The sequence below is a fragment of the Protopterus annectens genome, chromosome 6.part0, assembly GCF_019279795.1.
Source record: "Protopterus annectens isolate FY-2018-M chromosome 6.part0, PAN1.0, whole genome shotgun sequence".
Lineage (NCBI taxonomy): Eukaryota > Metazoa > Chordata > Ceratodontiformes > Protopteridae > Protopterus > Protopterus annectens.
This window is the reverse complement of record NC_056737.1, coordinates 663353779-663371167: the sequence shown is the minus strand read 5'-3', so window position 1 is coordinate 663371167 and position 17389 is coordinate 663353779. Positions and strand designations below refer to the sequence as shown.

General features: G+C 37.0%; 1 protein-coding gene across 1 annotated transcript in view; it reads left to right on the top strand.

The window, feature by feature from the left end:
- TMEM179 (transmembrane protein 179) overlaps nt 1-17051 on the top strand; it is a 248120-nt gene extending 231069 nt beyond the window's left edge. The window contains exon 4 of the mRNA XM_044074341.1: nt 12488-17051. Coding sequence (XP_043930276.1) covers nt 12488-12667 — 180 coding nt within the window. The 3' untranslated portion in view covers nt 12668-17051. The remainder of the gene's footprint in view (nt 1-12487) is intronic.
- Nucleotides 17052-17389: the final 338 nt, after the last annotated feature.

The window sequence follows — 17389 nt, the reverse complement described above, 5'->3', positions numbered from 1 at the left end:
ATCTTCTGTGCAATGTATTGAGTGCCGCGATTATACTCCAGTAATGGGAAAAAGAGAAAATAGTTAAGCACTTCATAGTGCGAGACCCAGTCTTAAAATTAAGCACCCATTAAATACTATTAAGATCAAGTCTTGCTCTAGGCATTAAGATCTGACAGGACCAGCCAGGAAGTGAAAGAGGCAGAATTTAAAATATTTTTGTTTGTGCCTGCTGTCTATGCCAGTAATCATTCCTAGCTTTCTCTCTTTCACTGGCATGTATTGTTGTCCATTTCACAGCAATCCCTAAGTGCTCTATAGATCTGAAAGTCATCAAAACACTTTGCTGTTTTTTTTTTTTTTTTACTCTGTAACTAGTAGTACACTAAGCAGATAAAGTACCATGCACTACAAAAAATTATGATTGGGTCCCCAGTCCTAAACTACTGTTATGCATTCTTGACAGGGATACTAAGATTTCCCTCTTGAGGTGAGTTTCTTGGCATCCATGACTTGAACACATAATAGTATGGCTATAATCAGAGGGTCTATATTGCTTTGGCGAAGACTGAAAATATCGAAGCTGATATGATCGGCACCATATCAGCGAAAGTGAAAGACATCGAACGTTTTAACGGAAATCTCAGTAAAGGGAGATTTCAGCTTACTGCAATGTAATGTGATCTCGGAGTTGATATATTTAAGTAGCGGAGGTGTGGGGGGCGGAGCCCACCACATGGGGGGTGTAGGGGGGCTTGCAGCCCTGCTTGCAATGTTTAGTTGTTTTATTTTTTTTTCTTTTTTGTTTTCTTTATTTATGTTCAAAAGTTTCAAAATATCGATGATATGGTGTTGACCATATTAGATTCGATATTTTGAAATTTTGATGATGTGATATAAACGCATAATCAGAGACCCAATCATAATCCTTTTTATTATGGTCAGAGAAACTAATGGATAGCTTCATTTTTCTACTGCGCTTGTTTGCTTTGCCATTTGGGCCAGATCATAGCTGAAAAGGTCCTTGGGATAGCCCAATTACCCGATGAACAAACAAATACATAACAATATCTCTTGATGCTGTTTATGACACTTAGGACAATTATAATGCAACTTTCTTCCTATAAAGGAACAGTTACATGCTATTTTTTTCGTCCTATTACTTGTTCTTATAATACCATCTCTTTTTAGTCAGGGGGGTCTACTTTTAAAGCACAAAGTTCCAAAACTCTGAATTTCTTATGGTTGAGACAGTAAGATCAAAGTTTCAGAACTTCAAAACTTCAAAAAAAAAATTAAAAACAGTTTTTTTATGTACTTGGAGGAGGGCAAGCCCCTCTGTACCACACATACCCCCTGCTAATTAAATATACCAACTCTGAGATTGCACTACAGCGAGGAAAACAGTGAATCTCCCATTCCACATTGTATGGAGATCTCCATTTAAACAGTTCAAAGTTCTGAAACTTCGATCATATAGTCTCAACCACAAGAAATATAAATTTTGGAATTTCGAGCTTTAAAAGTAGACCCAGTCAGGGTAATACGCTACCCTCAGAAATAAATGTGTATCACTCTGTCACATCTTATACACTGTTCTTTAGTTCTCTGTTAGCCCAGCTTCCATGATTTTCTTGTTAATTTCCAGTTATAACCCCATTTGTGTTAATGATTTACAACAAAATACTTTTGAATACTATGATAACCAACTCAATGAAAGGAGGGAATGCATGGGAAATTCAGATGTTATGTCATGCCCATTTGCCTAGGCTATAATGAAGACTAGATTTGTTAAACAGCTTTGCTGAGTGAATAATTTGAATGGAAAGACAAGTGATAAAAAGACTTTAAACTGAAACTGACAGCCTGGTATGAGTTGCCAGCAGGCAACTAGGATAGGTTGCCTCATGCTCATTTACAACCATTTGCTCTTATCTTTCATTCCTCATTAAGAAAATGGTACCCATTTGCTTTATTGGCTTATTACTTTACTTATTTAATAAGTCTTATCTCTTTCAGCTAATTATCCTGCAGAAATCGGTTAGAAGCTCTACCATTAGCTTATTTTCAGTAACAAAATTAAGTAGCTTGGAATACAGCTGCAATGCAGATGCTTTAACTTTAAACATTTCCTACATGCTTAGCATTTTTCTTAAATGTTCTTTGTCTTAATTAGGGGGAAAGAGTCTCTTCACAGATCAAAACATTATCCTTTTTATTAATCTCTGAAAACTGCAATTTGTTTTCCTTGTGAAACAAATACTATTTGTACAGAACGGTGGCATAAATATGGAAATTGTTTATGTAGTTAGTCTTCTTGGATGTAAATTTACCAGCAGTGTCTTTAAAATGGTAAAAATACAGACCAACAAAAGAAAAAATACACATTTTATATTCAGTCAATAGCAGCTGTCAAATACTAAGCATTTGTGTTCCTTCTTTACTGCAAAAAGCAAAAAAGATGCAATATTGTCACTCTTAAGTTAATCAAGAGATTATTTATAACCATTCCTTTTTAATAAACATTCCCTATGCTTTATTACCAGTGTGTGATAAAAGCAGTACTGTATGTGTAAGCATGGAAAAGTCAGGAATTACATCATATATGTATATTACCAGGCAGTGTGAGCATGCACGTGATTGAATGTGTGCGTGCGCGCGTGCGCGCGCGCGCGTGTGTGTGTGTGTGTGTGTGTGTGTGTGTGTGTGTGTGTGCGCACATGTGTTGCGTACAAGTGCAGTTTTTGTAGCACTTTGCCCACACTGATTTTCAATCATCATATCTCCTCCTGGACAATGGACCTACTCATTCCTTATCACTTGGGTGAGACTTGACCAAAAGGGGCTGTCATCTAGACAGATTTCAGGATTGGTTGCCATTCTTGAATTTTTCTAAATCAGCATTCTTTTGTCTAGGTGCCTAGGGGAGTTGTGCATGAGCCATCCATGGTGGATATACCCTTACGCCTGCAAGCAGCATCCCCTTACGTCTGCAAGCATCATTCCTGCTATTTGGTCTTGCCTTTCCCTTACAGATTGACTGGTGGTCTCACTGGTCTCCTCCATGGAGATCACACCACCTACTAGGTCTTCAAATAAATACACCCCCACTCACTCCTTTGGGAGAAGTGAGTGGTTAGTAGATCATGATCCTTCATTCCTACCCCTCCCTATATGCCTCCTTCAAATGCTGGGACTGCTAGTTGAACCCTATTCACCTGACTCAGACTCAGAATTCTGTCATTCTTCATAGGCAAATATTGGGCTATCAGTCTGCAGACTGTTAGCCTAGCCAAGGTGAGGCAAGAATCAAACCCTTTGCCTTGTATCTCTGAGGTAAAGACTTTAGCCATTATGCCAACCCCCCATGCTACGGGTGGTATGAGCATGTGTGTGTATGTTTATATGGACATAAGTTTAGTGTGTGCTTGTATAATTTGCGTGTGTGTGTGTGTGTGTGTGTGTGTGTGTGTGTGTGTGTGTGTGTGTGTGTGTGTGCGTGTATTTGGGGGGGTCCTGGACATCCATTTGTTCTAGTCACATTTCCAGAATTTAATTGTCATTGGTCTTGAAAACGTTATATATCAGCAGTGCAGGTCATTACACATGCATGATTTTGTACATTGCTGAACAATGTTTTCAATTTAGAATAGCTTGTATTTTGCCAGAGAGTCATTGGTCCTACCCAACTCTTATCTAACCTCCTTGCATGTGCCCATGTCTATTGGTACAATGAACCACTGACACTCAGGATGGCCTTATCACACTTTTTGGCATGCTATCTCCACAGTAGCCCATTTTCCTCATGGGAGCAGCTTCCCCTCACATACCACCACTATCTCCACCTTTCCTTGTTTATACATGCCTAACAGAATGGCTGGGTGCTATGCAAATGCCTTATCCACATGCTTATGTGAAACAGGAACTGCTACTCTTGTGCTTCACCTTTTATATACCTCTCACAACTAAACCTGTTTAACTGTAATTCCTTGTTATTGATCTACCTCTCATGACATAAGATTCTGTTCATCCTTTCTTCTGTCTAGAGGGTCTCCTTTATTTTTGTTAGCAGGATCTTCTTACTGTAGTTTTGTCATAATAAATAAATGCACCATCACTGACTATAATAATCCTCATTACTGAACCTTCAACTTTAGATACCTTCAAAACATAATTGTAAAGTATATGCATTAACAATCACTCTGTTTAGTTGACAGGCAAAATATTGCTGAAACACACTTTACAATCACATTCAAGACATCTGCAAAACACCAAACTGATGGCATAATAACACTGTGATTCAAAACACCAATTATATGCATTCCAAAAAAATGGTAACACAATGGTCAGTTAACTAGCTGCTCAGTTGCCTGCCCTTTTTTATCTATCATCCTTTTCTCCTTACAACCCCCTGTTTTCCCTGTCTTGAATGTCTGTTTCCACCACCTTTGTTTTAAGACATCTATGCAATCATTTTGTCCACATCATCACCTCTTTCACACTCTCTCCCTTCTGCCCTGTCCACTGGCCTGTCCACTTTATCCCTATTCCTCTTTCCATATGACTGTTACTCTCAACCCCTACCTATATGTAACCTTTACTTCTTCACTTTCCCTTGCATAAACGCATGAGAAATACCATGCTACCTACTTCCTAAATTAGCTACCTCCTCTTTATTCCCAACCTGTCTCATCTTAACCATTGACTCCTGTTTTTCCTTAATTCCTCATGACAACACCTCAATCTTTTACACATGAATCTGCTGCCTGAGTTTTAATTTCAAGGGCATCATATGCCTGAGAACAATTTCTTGTGATTGTCTGTGATATTACTCTGTGGAATAACACCCCACTAACAAAAACAGCAGAACTGATGCAGGCACTTTAAAATTCATTTTGTTTTGTCACTGTCATAAGCTTCCCCTCCCCACAAGATAAACTTTTATGGTGCTGTTTAGATGGTTCACAGTTACTCATTTTGGATACAAGTAGCTATATATTATACACTTCACACACAAGCAGTTAAGTCTGAAGGAGTCACAAGGAAAGCATTTCCTCCCCATTTAGCTTGTCCTAAATTGCTTATAGATCTTTCTTGTCAGGCCATTTACTCCACCTCTACAGTACTACTTTTCCATTTCACTGAGTCCCATTACTTTTATCCATTTGAAGGTGCCCAGTGGCAGTTTAAGAGAACTTTGGGCCCAATGCAGTGCAGTGCACTTTTCAGGCCATGGACTGCCCAGCCTATCACACATACACTTTTTATGGGGACCATTTATAAATGCACATGGCTGTTGGACTCAACTTCCTGATTTAGACCAAACTTGTCATTATAACCCACCGATGTCCATACCAATAAACTGCAGCCACCTTACTGTGTACACTTCAAAAGTCCAACAGAGGTAAAAAATGCCCACAATAAACTATTCCAACCTGCTTTACATAAATGCACACTAGGTTTGCAAAGCCAGACTAATGGCTGTTTGGCTTGATCATGACAGCAGGGCAAGGTATTATAATCCACAGTCAGCCCCCAATCTCAGCCATCATAGCCCCATTGTTGACTGTATGCATCTCAGATGCCTGTGTGTGGTAAAAATAATAATTATGGACACAGGTTTTTTTCACATAAACACATAGTAGCCCAAGTATTCCAACTTAAATCATACATATGCATGCTGTTTACACTGATCAGACAACAAGTTAAAGTTACTTTCATCCACAAACACCCTTATACCCACCCAATAGTTATAGCCACTTTGTATTCCTGATCTGAGTATGGTAAATAAATACCTCTCAACCACTTAGAATAAGAATCAGGACAAAGCCAAAAACAATGGATGAGAAATACCCAGAATTAGTGATAGATGTTAAATATTCCTGCTGTATACTTAAAGTTGCAAGGATGAAAGTTTTGCATTAGCATGTATTTTCGGGAAGGCATGGAGTCTGAAACTCAACTACTTGTCATCATTTACTGATTGTAAACCTCAATGGTTTTCCAGGCCAGAAAACCACAACTGGGATGTGAAACAAAGCAAAATATGATGCAAATCTGGGGACATTTGACAAACTCAGGGACAATTGAAAGCTATAAGATTTCAACTTTATTCAACAATTTAATAGCTAATCAACAAGTATTTCAACTTATTTCACACAAATGCAAATTAGTCCATTATTCCCATGTAGTTAACTGAGCAAAGAACAAGAAGATATGCTTGTTGAATCCACATGCATCCCCTACCCCACCCAGCAATAGCAGCCATTTTGTTGTATTCTCCTCATCAGAACAGGATAAAGTAAACCTCTGTCTTGTAGTACAAAAATTAGATATAAAGCCAACAAAGTAATGAGGGACAAATGACTCAAATGAGAGACAGATTTTAAACATTTCTGTTTTATACTCAGAAAGTTGTTACAGTAACAATATTTATATTGGCACACATTTTCTGAAGGGTATGAAGGCCAATACTCAAATGTTTGCTATTATTTCATGACTGCATTCCTCAGTGATTTATCAGGAAAAAAAAAACAGTACAATTCAAAAAGAGGCAAAGTTAGGAATATTCTGTATGAACATTCTGAACTTGGTTTCACACAAACATTTCCCAAAGCTTATTTCATACAAATACACACTGGTCTTGTAAAACCAGAATGTTAGTTGAGAAAATGACAAGAGGATAATTTGTTTTTATTCACAGTCATGCCCTTTTCCATTTAGTGCCTGCAGTCATTAATGATTTGGCAGAAAACCACACACTTTATGAGACACAGCCCAAAATATGAGTCAAAGTTAGGAAGAGCTTCAACTTGGTTTCATGCAAACACCAACCAGAAAATAAATATTATAATATATTTCATACAAATGCATGTATGAAAAGCTTCATTCTTAGCTAGGTAGATAACAAGAGGGTAATTTGCAGATTAAAATATTAGATAAAGACATGGACCCCCCCCCAAAAAAAAGCAGATAATGCATATTCAAGTTTATTTCTCACAAATGGACACTAGACCTTAGCATTGAACTGAGCAAATGAAGATATCAAGTTACTTTCATCCATATTACAGCTAGCTCCACCAAAGAGTAAATAAATGCTCCAATTTTATTTTATACAAATGTAGAATAGCCTTTAATGCCAGGTGTTAAACTAATCAAACGTAGAGGACAAGTTACTCTCATGCACAACACAGCTAATCCCCCATCTGTCTGCCTGCCAGCATATAAAAACAAAATGAGAGTACACATTCCAATGGATTTCATACAAATGCACACTAGCCCTAACTGTCATACTTCCATGCAGTTTGTCTAAGTTCTTCCCTCTCTGCCCATCCTATCAAACCTCCATATTGTCCTGTTTCATTAGACATAATACATAATCTGTCATGGCTTTTGATTCTCTGCATGTTTCCATAAACACCTGCCACTGAACCACTACTAGCTTTAATTTTTTGCTTACATTAGCTTTTGCTCTTGAGATTAATTTCTTGGTGTCCATGTCTGAAATGCATAAAAAGCTGATTATGATCAAAGATCCAATCATAACCCTTTATGTTAAGTTCTCTAAAGCTACTTAAATATAACCACATAATAAATTTATGAATTACTCAATATATCATTCATTTCAGTTCATAATAATCAGTATTCATTAAAACAATTTACATGCCTTGCCTGAATTTATTACCACTTTAGACTACTCATTTTTCAAAGGAGCTAATGTCTTCCTTTTAGAAATAGTGAGGTTAAAAAGCTTGTTACTGCAGGATTCAAATAAAACAGCTCTTTTTTTTACATACCTTTTCAAAACTTGCTATGTCTGCATAGAAGGAATGGTAAACTAGATTTGATTTTGAAAATTGTGTAACAGACTCGTTAAATTGCTTATCCCCAAAAGTAAGTTTTACGTTCCTGTTCTTAATGAATAAATCTGCCTTACAGCTGAAGACAAAAGTAAAACACTTCATGAGAATATTTGCTGCACTAAGGCCATATAATTGATTAGTCAAGTTGATAATTTCATGCAACTCTCTCACAATCTCCATTAGTTCACCTGTTTTTCTGCCATTTTGCAGCTCCTGCAAAATATTTGTTGAGACCTGGCTCCCAAACTTTAAAGCAAACTATTCTTTTAGTAGCCCTTTCCTCCCCTCCTTCTTGATCCTGATATGGGAGAAAATGTATCTTTTGATTGGCCAAATCCTCCAACCTCCGTGACTGGTTTAATTAATCCCTTTAGTGTTCAAAAAAATCTTGTTCTCACTGGTGTCCTTTGAACAGTGGTTGGAACTATCTCCCTGGATTGGTAAACATATTTTGCAGTTCTATACATGCATAATGCACATTATGGTTACTATGTATTTATGTGTCTTTCCATGCAAAATATTTTTTTTTACTATGAGGCAGACAGGATTGCATAATACAGAGTGGTACACAATATACTCTGGTGCCAAAATCATTGTGTTGCATTTAAACCTATTACAACTGTGCAGGGAAATGCAAGTTATTTAGGTATGACCAGTCTATTGTCCTAAAAGCTGATCCTTGCTGTGCTATGCTCTGCTGCTATGACTAAATATAATTCATAAAGAGTTACAATTCTTTAGTTATAATGGCAGAGTTAAAGTCAGTACCGTATGATGGTAATGGGGATCAGGTGATGTGAAAGCTCCTATCGGTAAGAGTTCAGTTGTATCTCAATGTGGGAATGGGTTGCTTGCATAACAGGGAATCCCACTGCTAGTACAGTTATTTATACTGTTCAAATATTTTTGTGTTAATTCAGTACTGATGAACATAACACATCAGAAGGGAAGGAAGACTGGTGCTATCACAAGCACTTCACCAAATGCATGTATGTGGGTTAGGTCTCATGCTACTCCAACTCCACCCATTTGTAAATCACTTAAGATCCTTGGGGGGCATTTGCAGTGGGCAGAAACCTCTACATCACCAGATGCACATCCATATGGTTCATTCATAGGACACATGTTGTTAGAGTGAGGGAATCCACATCCAGATTGAGGCCAGTCACCAGTAGGGTACCACAGGGCTCAGTGCTTGGTCCCCTCCAGTTTGGGATATACTTCTCAGATGTCAAGGCAAACGTAAATAGCCTTTGACTGACCAAGTTTGCTTATGATGTACTCTAGTACTGAGTTTCCCCAAAGCATTTGATGGGAGGTGGCCAGGATCCATTGGGGTTAGAGTCTGAGCTTCATGCGCATCCAATAATAGCTTTCACCTCTTAGTTTGAAACAGAACTGAAATGCTTGTATTTTAGATGTTTCAGTATTTTTCTAAAATCTGCATCATCTTTGTTCTGCCTTCCTTTCTTTCAGCATGAGGTGAACTTAAGAGGCTTGAAATGCCTTTAAGGGAGTCCTGCCTGACAGTGTTGGCAATAGTTGAGAGTGTCTGTAGAAGGTGCTTCCTTACTGCACAGGAGCTTGGAACTACACTATGGAGATTAAAGTTGGATCTTGTAAAACACTCTGGGTCTTGCACAGTGGTTTTAGAAAGATGGAAGTTGAGCAAAGAGAGGAAATTTCTACTATTGAGGACATGGACTAGACAGTCAACATATGTGAACAGAGCCAAAAAATGAAACAGAGGGAAGAATAACCTCTGACCCACAAGAAAGGAAGAAGGGAGCTCAGAGATACATAAAGTGATAACAGCTGTCCAGTGTAATGCACTAATGAAGACTTAAAATGGTTTGGGATGACCTACATCAAGCTTCTATGTTGAAAACTACAGGAAGAACATGTAGAGAAAACACAAACAGTGTATAATAGGAACTGGGAAGAATGCTTGTCAAGGCACTGATGGACATGCTTAGCACAGAATGAAGTGAGGAAAGTTATTTTGTGAGCCCTATTAAAGGTCCCTTTTCAAAAGGAGCTATAACAGTGGTCAGGAACATAATAGCATGCAGAGAGATCAGGGCTTCACACCAAGAAGAAAGGTTATCCCCAATATGGAAGTGGCTGAATAAAAATATGTTGCCTTTTGCTCAGACAGTTTGTGAGAACTTCAGTCTGCAGCAGATTTGTTTGCAAAAGTTTTAGTCTGCTTTCTAAGACTATATAAGACAAAAGTCATAAAGTTATTGCAGGACAGTTCCCAACTTGTCAGGAGCAGTTAGACATGACTATAATTTGTTTAAGCTGTACGTGTCTCAGTATATAAGGAAATGCTATGGGTCTAATACAGAATCATCATTAGGATTTACCATTAAGTATGGACTTATGTAACTCCGGAACTGTGTTCATGCTGTGTGGTTTATGGGGTTAAGGACTGGGAAATAGTTCCATATTGAACTGATATAACGACAGCAATTAAGTTTACATATTATCACATCATCATAAGCCAATATATCAATATTATGGATTTGTTCTGGAAGCATAGTATACATACTGTTCAATACTAAGGAAAGGAGAAAGCTTGAAAAGTGGTACACTGATATTACTATTGGAAGCACAATGGACTAATGAAATACAGAAATATTGAATGAGTCCCCCCCCCCAAAAGAAAAAAAAAAAATATATATATATATATATATATATATATATATATATATATATATATATGTATATATACTTTGTCATTTGATGCATCTTGATAATCTGATATATCTCTATAACTCTCTGATAGTTGTCAAGAATGTTCCAGATTGTTATGGTAGCAGCTTGGCTAATTTGCAGAAGTTATGGTGGTACAGAACAGTTATATAAGGATGTTAATGACCCTGTACTCTTTGCTCACTTACATGAAAAAGGTGAATTATATCTGTTGAGAAATTATATTTATATTAGTAATAGTGCAGATTTTAATGTATCCATGTATCCTCAACCCCTTTTCCCCATTTTGCACATGGGGTTGGGGTGTCACTTCAACAGTGACAGTCATCTCGAGCAAAGGTTTACACTGCTGGGTGGCTAGCCCTGCTGCAGTAGCTCATCCGTACTGGTCATTCACACCTACGGCCAATTTATAGTGTCCAATATTACTATAAAATACTTGCTGGATAGAATGTTTAGTAGGTAGAGGTCTCATTCAAAGAAATAAGCAGTTTCTTGAAGCTGGGATAGAGTGGGCATGGGTGGATGTTCATCTATGAGGTTATCTTCTTAATAAGCGTTTCCCTTTTTCAAGGAATAAGCAGAATGTGTATTTTTGTGAGGTAAGGTACTACTTGACTTAAAAGTAATGCAGTTTTTGCAGGCCATACTTATCTTACGCTAATTTATAGATAACAAGGGACTAGTGAAGGGACTCGTGGAGGTATGATGAATGGCTATGGGAAATGGAAGAATACAAAAAGACATTTGTGTGGAGATGTTGATGGCTATTGAATAAGTAACATAAAACAACTGTTCTTCTGCTTTTTGAATGTTTATTAATGAGTTTTGGAGCTTTATTAGTGATGGGGGAAAATGAACTGGTTAAAACATGTTGCATATGAAAATGGGGTATATAGGGTGTGAGACAAAATAATGTATGTGGTGGCATCTCTATAATTCAAAATGACTGTTTAATTAAAGTTTAATTAAAAAAAGTTTATCTTTCTACTTATAAATTACTTTATAATTTTTAACAAAATTTTCTGTGATAGTGTAGAAATAGGTTTTCCTATTTTTTTATTTCACTTCAGTAGCTTGAGTATTTCATGACATCTATTTTCTTTTATGTACTAATACTTGCTTTTATTTTGACTGTGAGCTGTGTTACTTTTTTAGTTTAATATTTATCAATTTCTATCTACACTTTTTGCATTGCGTAGTAATACTGCCATGTTATACTTAGAGTTAGGCTTATTTGTTCCTCTACTGTGCCTCTGTGTAGTAACTAAGCTTTCTGCTTATCTTATACCACCACCCTCTTCATATTTTATATCTCTGCTCATTTAAATGTGCCTCACCAACCCAACTCTATGCACTACTGAACTTTCAGGGCTAACAGAGTGCCCACCTATCACAAACAGCTATTCTCTCTGCCAAATGAGTAGTCCTTCTAGTACCATTCCCAAGCCCTTTCCCTTTGTCCACCATGAAGACAAGTCATTATATTCCTTAGTTTTCTTGTTCCTCATTTGGCTTGCTGCCAGTACTTCTGAATATGTATCTATCAACCCCCTTTGCTGTCATCTCCCCACCAACTCCTTATACCTGTTTTCATTCACCTTTGCAGGCTCCTCTAGCAGGTTCTGGATGCCATCATGCATCGCAACATGAATCCATTACACCCCATTATTAGCTACCTCTTCATATATTCTTAATATGCTGTAACTATTTTTTTTTTTTTTTTCACTGTTAACATCCTGGACCATCTGAGACCAGAAAGCTCTTTTAACTCGTGTCCCAGACAGACATGGAAACTTGGTCACTCTTTGTGCAAGTCGATAATATTGAAATTCAAACATCTATCTCCATATGCATAGTCAGGCAAATTTGCAGTTATAAAATGTATTAACAGAAATGGAGTAGCTGCATTCTTTTTTCTTTTGCAGTTTGGACTGTGGGCTGCCTGGCTAACCTGGCTTGGGATCACCATTCTGGCATTCCTTAAGGTGTATAATAACTACCGTCAGGAAGATCTGCTTGACAGCCTGATTCATGAAAAAGAATTGCTTCTTGGAAGATCTTCAAGAAGAACATCTCATGAGGATTTAAAAAGTGGCATGATTTAACAGGTGTATTCAAACCACTACTCTCAGGAGGTTGGCCGTTTATCAGATGTGCAATCAATGAATGAAAGTCATTTTTGTGTAAAATTAACTGCCAGCTATCATACAGAATGAAAGTTGTCTCTCTGAGTATAATGCAAATTATGTACAACCATCCAATTAATCTTTGGTAGGATATACATTGCTCTATGAATAAATGTTCAATGCAGCTGCTATAAACCTCCCAAATGTTACATCTGAAGAAGTTATGCACTAGTTGACAGTTACCAATGTTTTATTTTTTGTAACGGTATTCCCAAAACATCTATCTAGACAATGTAAAACTAGATTTTCCCAGTTAGATTAATCTTTTAGCATATGATTGAAATAGTGGCTGTTTTTTTTTGTTTATTATTTGTGTATGTGTCTTCATATTTATTTATTTATGTATGTATTTATGAATGTATGCATCTATTTATGTATGAATCTATGCATCAGTTTATTTATTTGTTCGCCATGGTACAATATGGCGCTGCCTGCTATGGCTCAGTGCTAATGGTAGACATGTTTTTTTACCAGTGCTTATTGTTTATACACATGACATGCAGTAATGTCAGTGTGCATTGTATATATGTTCTTCCAGGCATGTCCCATTTACTGCAGATGACCTATCAGCACTCTGCCTCTCATGTGTCTGTGACCATTACTGCCACTGCCCTCCACTGAGAGATGTTAATGAAGAAGGAGGAACCCACACCCTGCCAGGACAGAAGTAGTGCTGGGAAGGACCACAAAATCCTCAGTTTGCCCCCTCCCCCCACTGCAACTCTGACATCCCAGCCTCTGATCAGATTCAGGTCAGCAGTGTCACTGAGGGGGGGTCTGCTCTGTGCCAATGGGCTGGCAATTGGGGCTCTAATCATTTTACTTAAAAGCACTACTGCAACATAGATCATCAGAGTTGCTGTATGGTCAGTACTGAGATCATTTTATAGATACATGGCAGTACCAATGAAGGCCGGAGTAGAAACATGAGTTGGCAGTCTTGATTCTGCCTGGCCATGCAGTGCACCTTAATGTACAAGAACAAAGCGTCCAAGTAGAACCCAACAACACATGAATAACTGCTAGTTGTTAACAACAAAGCCATATAATACACTCCATAAGAATGACAGTAGGATAATATCCCAAAGATCTTATTGGTAGCTGCTGCTATGCTTACATTTTGTATAATGAACTCATCAAGTTCTGCTTTTGCTACTGGGAGACATTTAGAGAATGCTGCTTTACATAAATTATATCACTATTGATATTATTATTATTATTATTATGATTATTATTCCACTGTTCCATACAGCTGTATTAAAAACAATCATCATCTGTCAATCCACTATGATTACTAGTCATAAAGCTCTGAAGCAAAGTCAGTGGTAAGGAATATGTACATTGGTGGAAGGGTTTTAGGTGGAATTATGTTTCTTTCATCAAAATCTCTCTCTTAAACTGCTCATTGGGTAACACTTAAAATACTGTCTTATGACAAGGCTACTTAATTTGATGATTTATTATCTAAGAAGTAGTACTGATTTGTTTTTCACCATTGCTGTTTAAATGAATCCATTTAATTACAGGTAGACAACCAGTGGAGCTTTTATTCTGGTATTGTGAAGCAACATCTCTTTGAAGATGTGCAGTTCTTACTACAACCTCATTTTGCTGAAAGCATCGGTTACTGGGATCTGCTGCCTTTTGCTACTGTAAAAGTCACAGCCCACAGTGTACCATCAGCAGTGGAAGACTGTTTCACTAGGCATACGACTGCAAAACAATAACAGCTATCACTCTCTTGAATGTGGCTTTCAGTATCGAAAAGCAGCTAAGTACATTTGAATAAAATGGTTTGATAAAGTTTCCATTGAGATTTGCAGACAATAAAATAAACATATTATGAAGTTTACAAACAACTGATGCTGCTTAAAGCTTGCCCAGTGTTGCAGCAAGCCCTCAGACAGTTGCCTTCTTCCCCCACTTCATTATCTTTTCCTTTCTTTTACTCATGTCATTTCAAGGAGTCTGTAACCATGCAAAGACTTATAGTTACATTTTTTGTCAGTACATTTCATGAAATTACAACCCTCTGTGTGAATCTGTATTGTCTCAAGTTTATGTTGAACTACCCCCTTTTCAGTTGCATCTCATACCTTTTCAGGTGCTCCTCTCCCACTTGCCTATAAATCTATATGTAATCCACTGAATCCAGATCACATACCCCTTGTTGTTTCTTTCCTCTAATATATGCATGTACAACATCCTCAGTCAACAACCACCCTTCTGTTGCATTTTTTTTGTTATGTTCACATTATGCACTTTCTTGACAGTCTAATTTCCCTTTCTCTGTACAGCCTTCAGAGATACATTCATTTTTAAGCCTTGAGAAATACATGTTGTGTTGCTGATATGGCTTTGCCCTGCCTCTTGTAGTGAAAACATTAATTTGCCATATCTGAAACTCATTCCTCATGATGAGTACAAGGACACTTAGCTGGCATTCATCAGTGACCTATCACATTGCATACTGTATTTCACTTTCAGGGTGGTTATCAACCCAGAATAATTTCCTCATCTATTTTTGGGTACTCATCTCATTGAAACTGTATACTTTGAATTGAATCCCAATGCAAAGTGCATAAATATGGACTTATTGCATTAACTCTTATATATCTGTTTTGCAATTGTAATGAAGACAGTGGCAGGTCTCCATGGAGATTCCCCTCAACATTTTTTGTAGCATCAGCTTAAAAGATGACTTTGCGCTTCAAACCCATTGGGATTTCTAACACAAGTATACTAAACAAAAATTGTCATGACACTAAATGGTGCACACTCCAATTTTTATTATTTTTTTCTGAGAGTTTGTCTTTACTAACTACCCACTGGCTTTATTCAAATTGTTAATTTCTTGTCCACTCCACCATTTTGGCACTCATACATAATTATGGTACCAGTCTCCAGACAAAGTGTTGAAAATGTTGCTGACATCCACATTCACCAAATCCACAGGTTTCCAAATGTCCAATTCATCTATGACCAGCTCATAGATTGAAATAGGCAGGACAGGTATATTTCCCTGTGTATCATCTAAATTATGACTAAACAGATATTTTAAAATACAGTACAAAGTATTACATCCACACATCGCTAACTTGCTCTCTGTCATATCAAGCAGCCTGACACCTATCTGCCAACAGCATCAAAATTTAGAACAGCCACCGATGTAAGTCATGTGATCAATCCAACATGGACCCCCACTAATGGTGATACTGGAAGAATAGCACAAAGTGTAAGTGGATGGCCCTTGGTTATTCTGACCTATCTTTTAGCCCATAAAAAGTTTTTTTTTCTTAAAATAATATAACAACTAAGCTCTTTGTTAAAAGTCTAACTTGGATAGAAAATTAATAATGGAATTTACACTGCCAAAAGTATTCAAAATAATAAGAACATGAACAGATAAAGTAAAAAGTGAAAGGTAGAGGAAATCATCCTTGCACCTTAATCTTGTTTCTAATCCTTTGATTTTTGATATCTAAGTCAGGATAGATAAGTGCTGCTCAGCGAGTTAATGTCGCATGTTGATGCTACTTATATACAAACATTTCCCAGAGGAAGAGGTGGAGTTATGACCATGGTTGTCTCTGTATTCACCTCTGGGTCTTGTTTCAGATCTGCTTGAAGGATTCATGAAGTATCATATAGAGAGAAATGATGCATGTTCCAAAATATGTGTGCCATATATTGTGTCCAAAAAATCTGTCTAATTTGTCAACAGTAATTAACATACTGATTTTGCATGGAGCCTTATCTCTATGCTTCATCAGTTTGATCATATGTCTGAATAATAAGTAAAAATAAAAACCAAACAAAATGGAATAAACTGAAAAACACACAGAATGAACTCCTGAAATTTACAATGGAAAATATATGCAGCTATTGCTTATAGGGGAGATTATCAGGAGAAAAAGCCCAACAATTGCTGTGCCATGTTGGATATCATTATTGTGTATCTAAATATCTGTTTCTATTGGGGGGATATAAGAATGAAGACATGAATGTAAATATGAGAGAGTAATTTATAGAGTGTAATGATAGAAATCCCTGGCAAACTTGTAGTGACGGAGGATGGGAATGCTCAGTCACAGATGCCATGTGGCTTGAGAAAGGTATCTGCCTAAATTCCAGATAATGTTAAGACTGTAAATATCCAGTTCTTTAATGCTGTGTTCTGCATTTGTATTACAAACTGCTGTCAGTATGTATGGATATTTCCTATGTTGCTGTGCCTTGCCTTTCAGAGTTATTAACCGTAATGAATGTTTGGTGCCAAATAAAGTCATGTTTCCGCAAGGTAGTAAATAATTGGTCATTTTTTTTTTCTTATAAAATAAAAAAGAAACAGATATTTTAAAAAAAGCAATGAAATGTTCATTAAAATGTTGCCTTGTAAAATAGCACAAGTTTCATATACTCAAGCTTACATAACATTCTTTGGCAGAGTAATATGACACGGTTATATGCCACTGTCTAACCAGGAATTTTTGAATAGTCTGTATTTACTCTGTTTTCAGTGATGCAGAATGAATACTTCTAAATTGTGCAATCATTGCCATCTAAGGCTCATAATATTTCTGAGAATTTAATCAGTACTCTGAATATATTACTAGATAGAAGAGTAAATAATGGTGATTC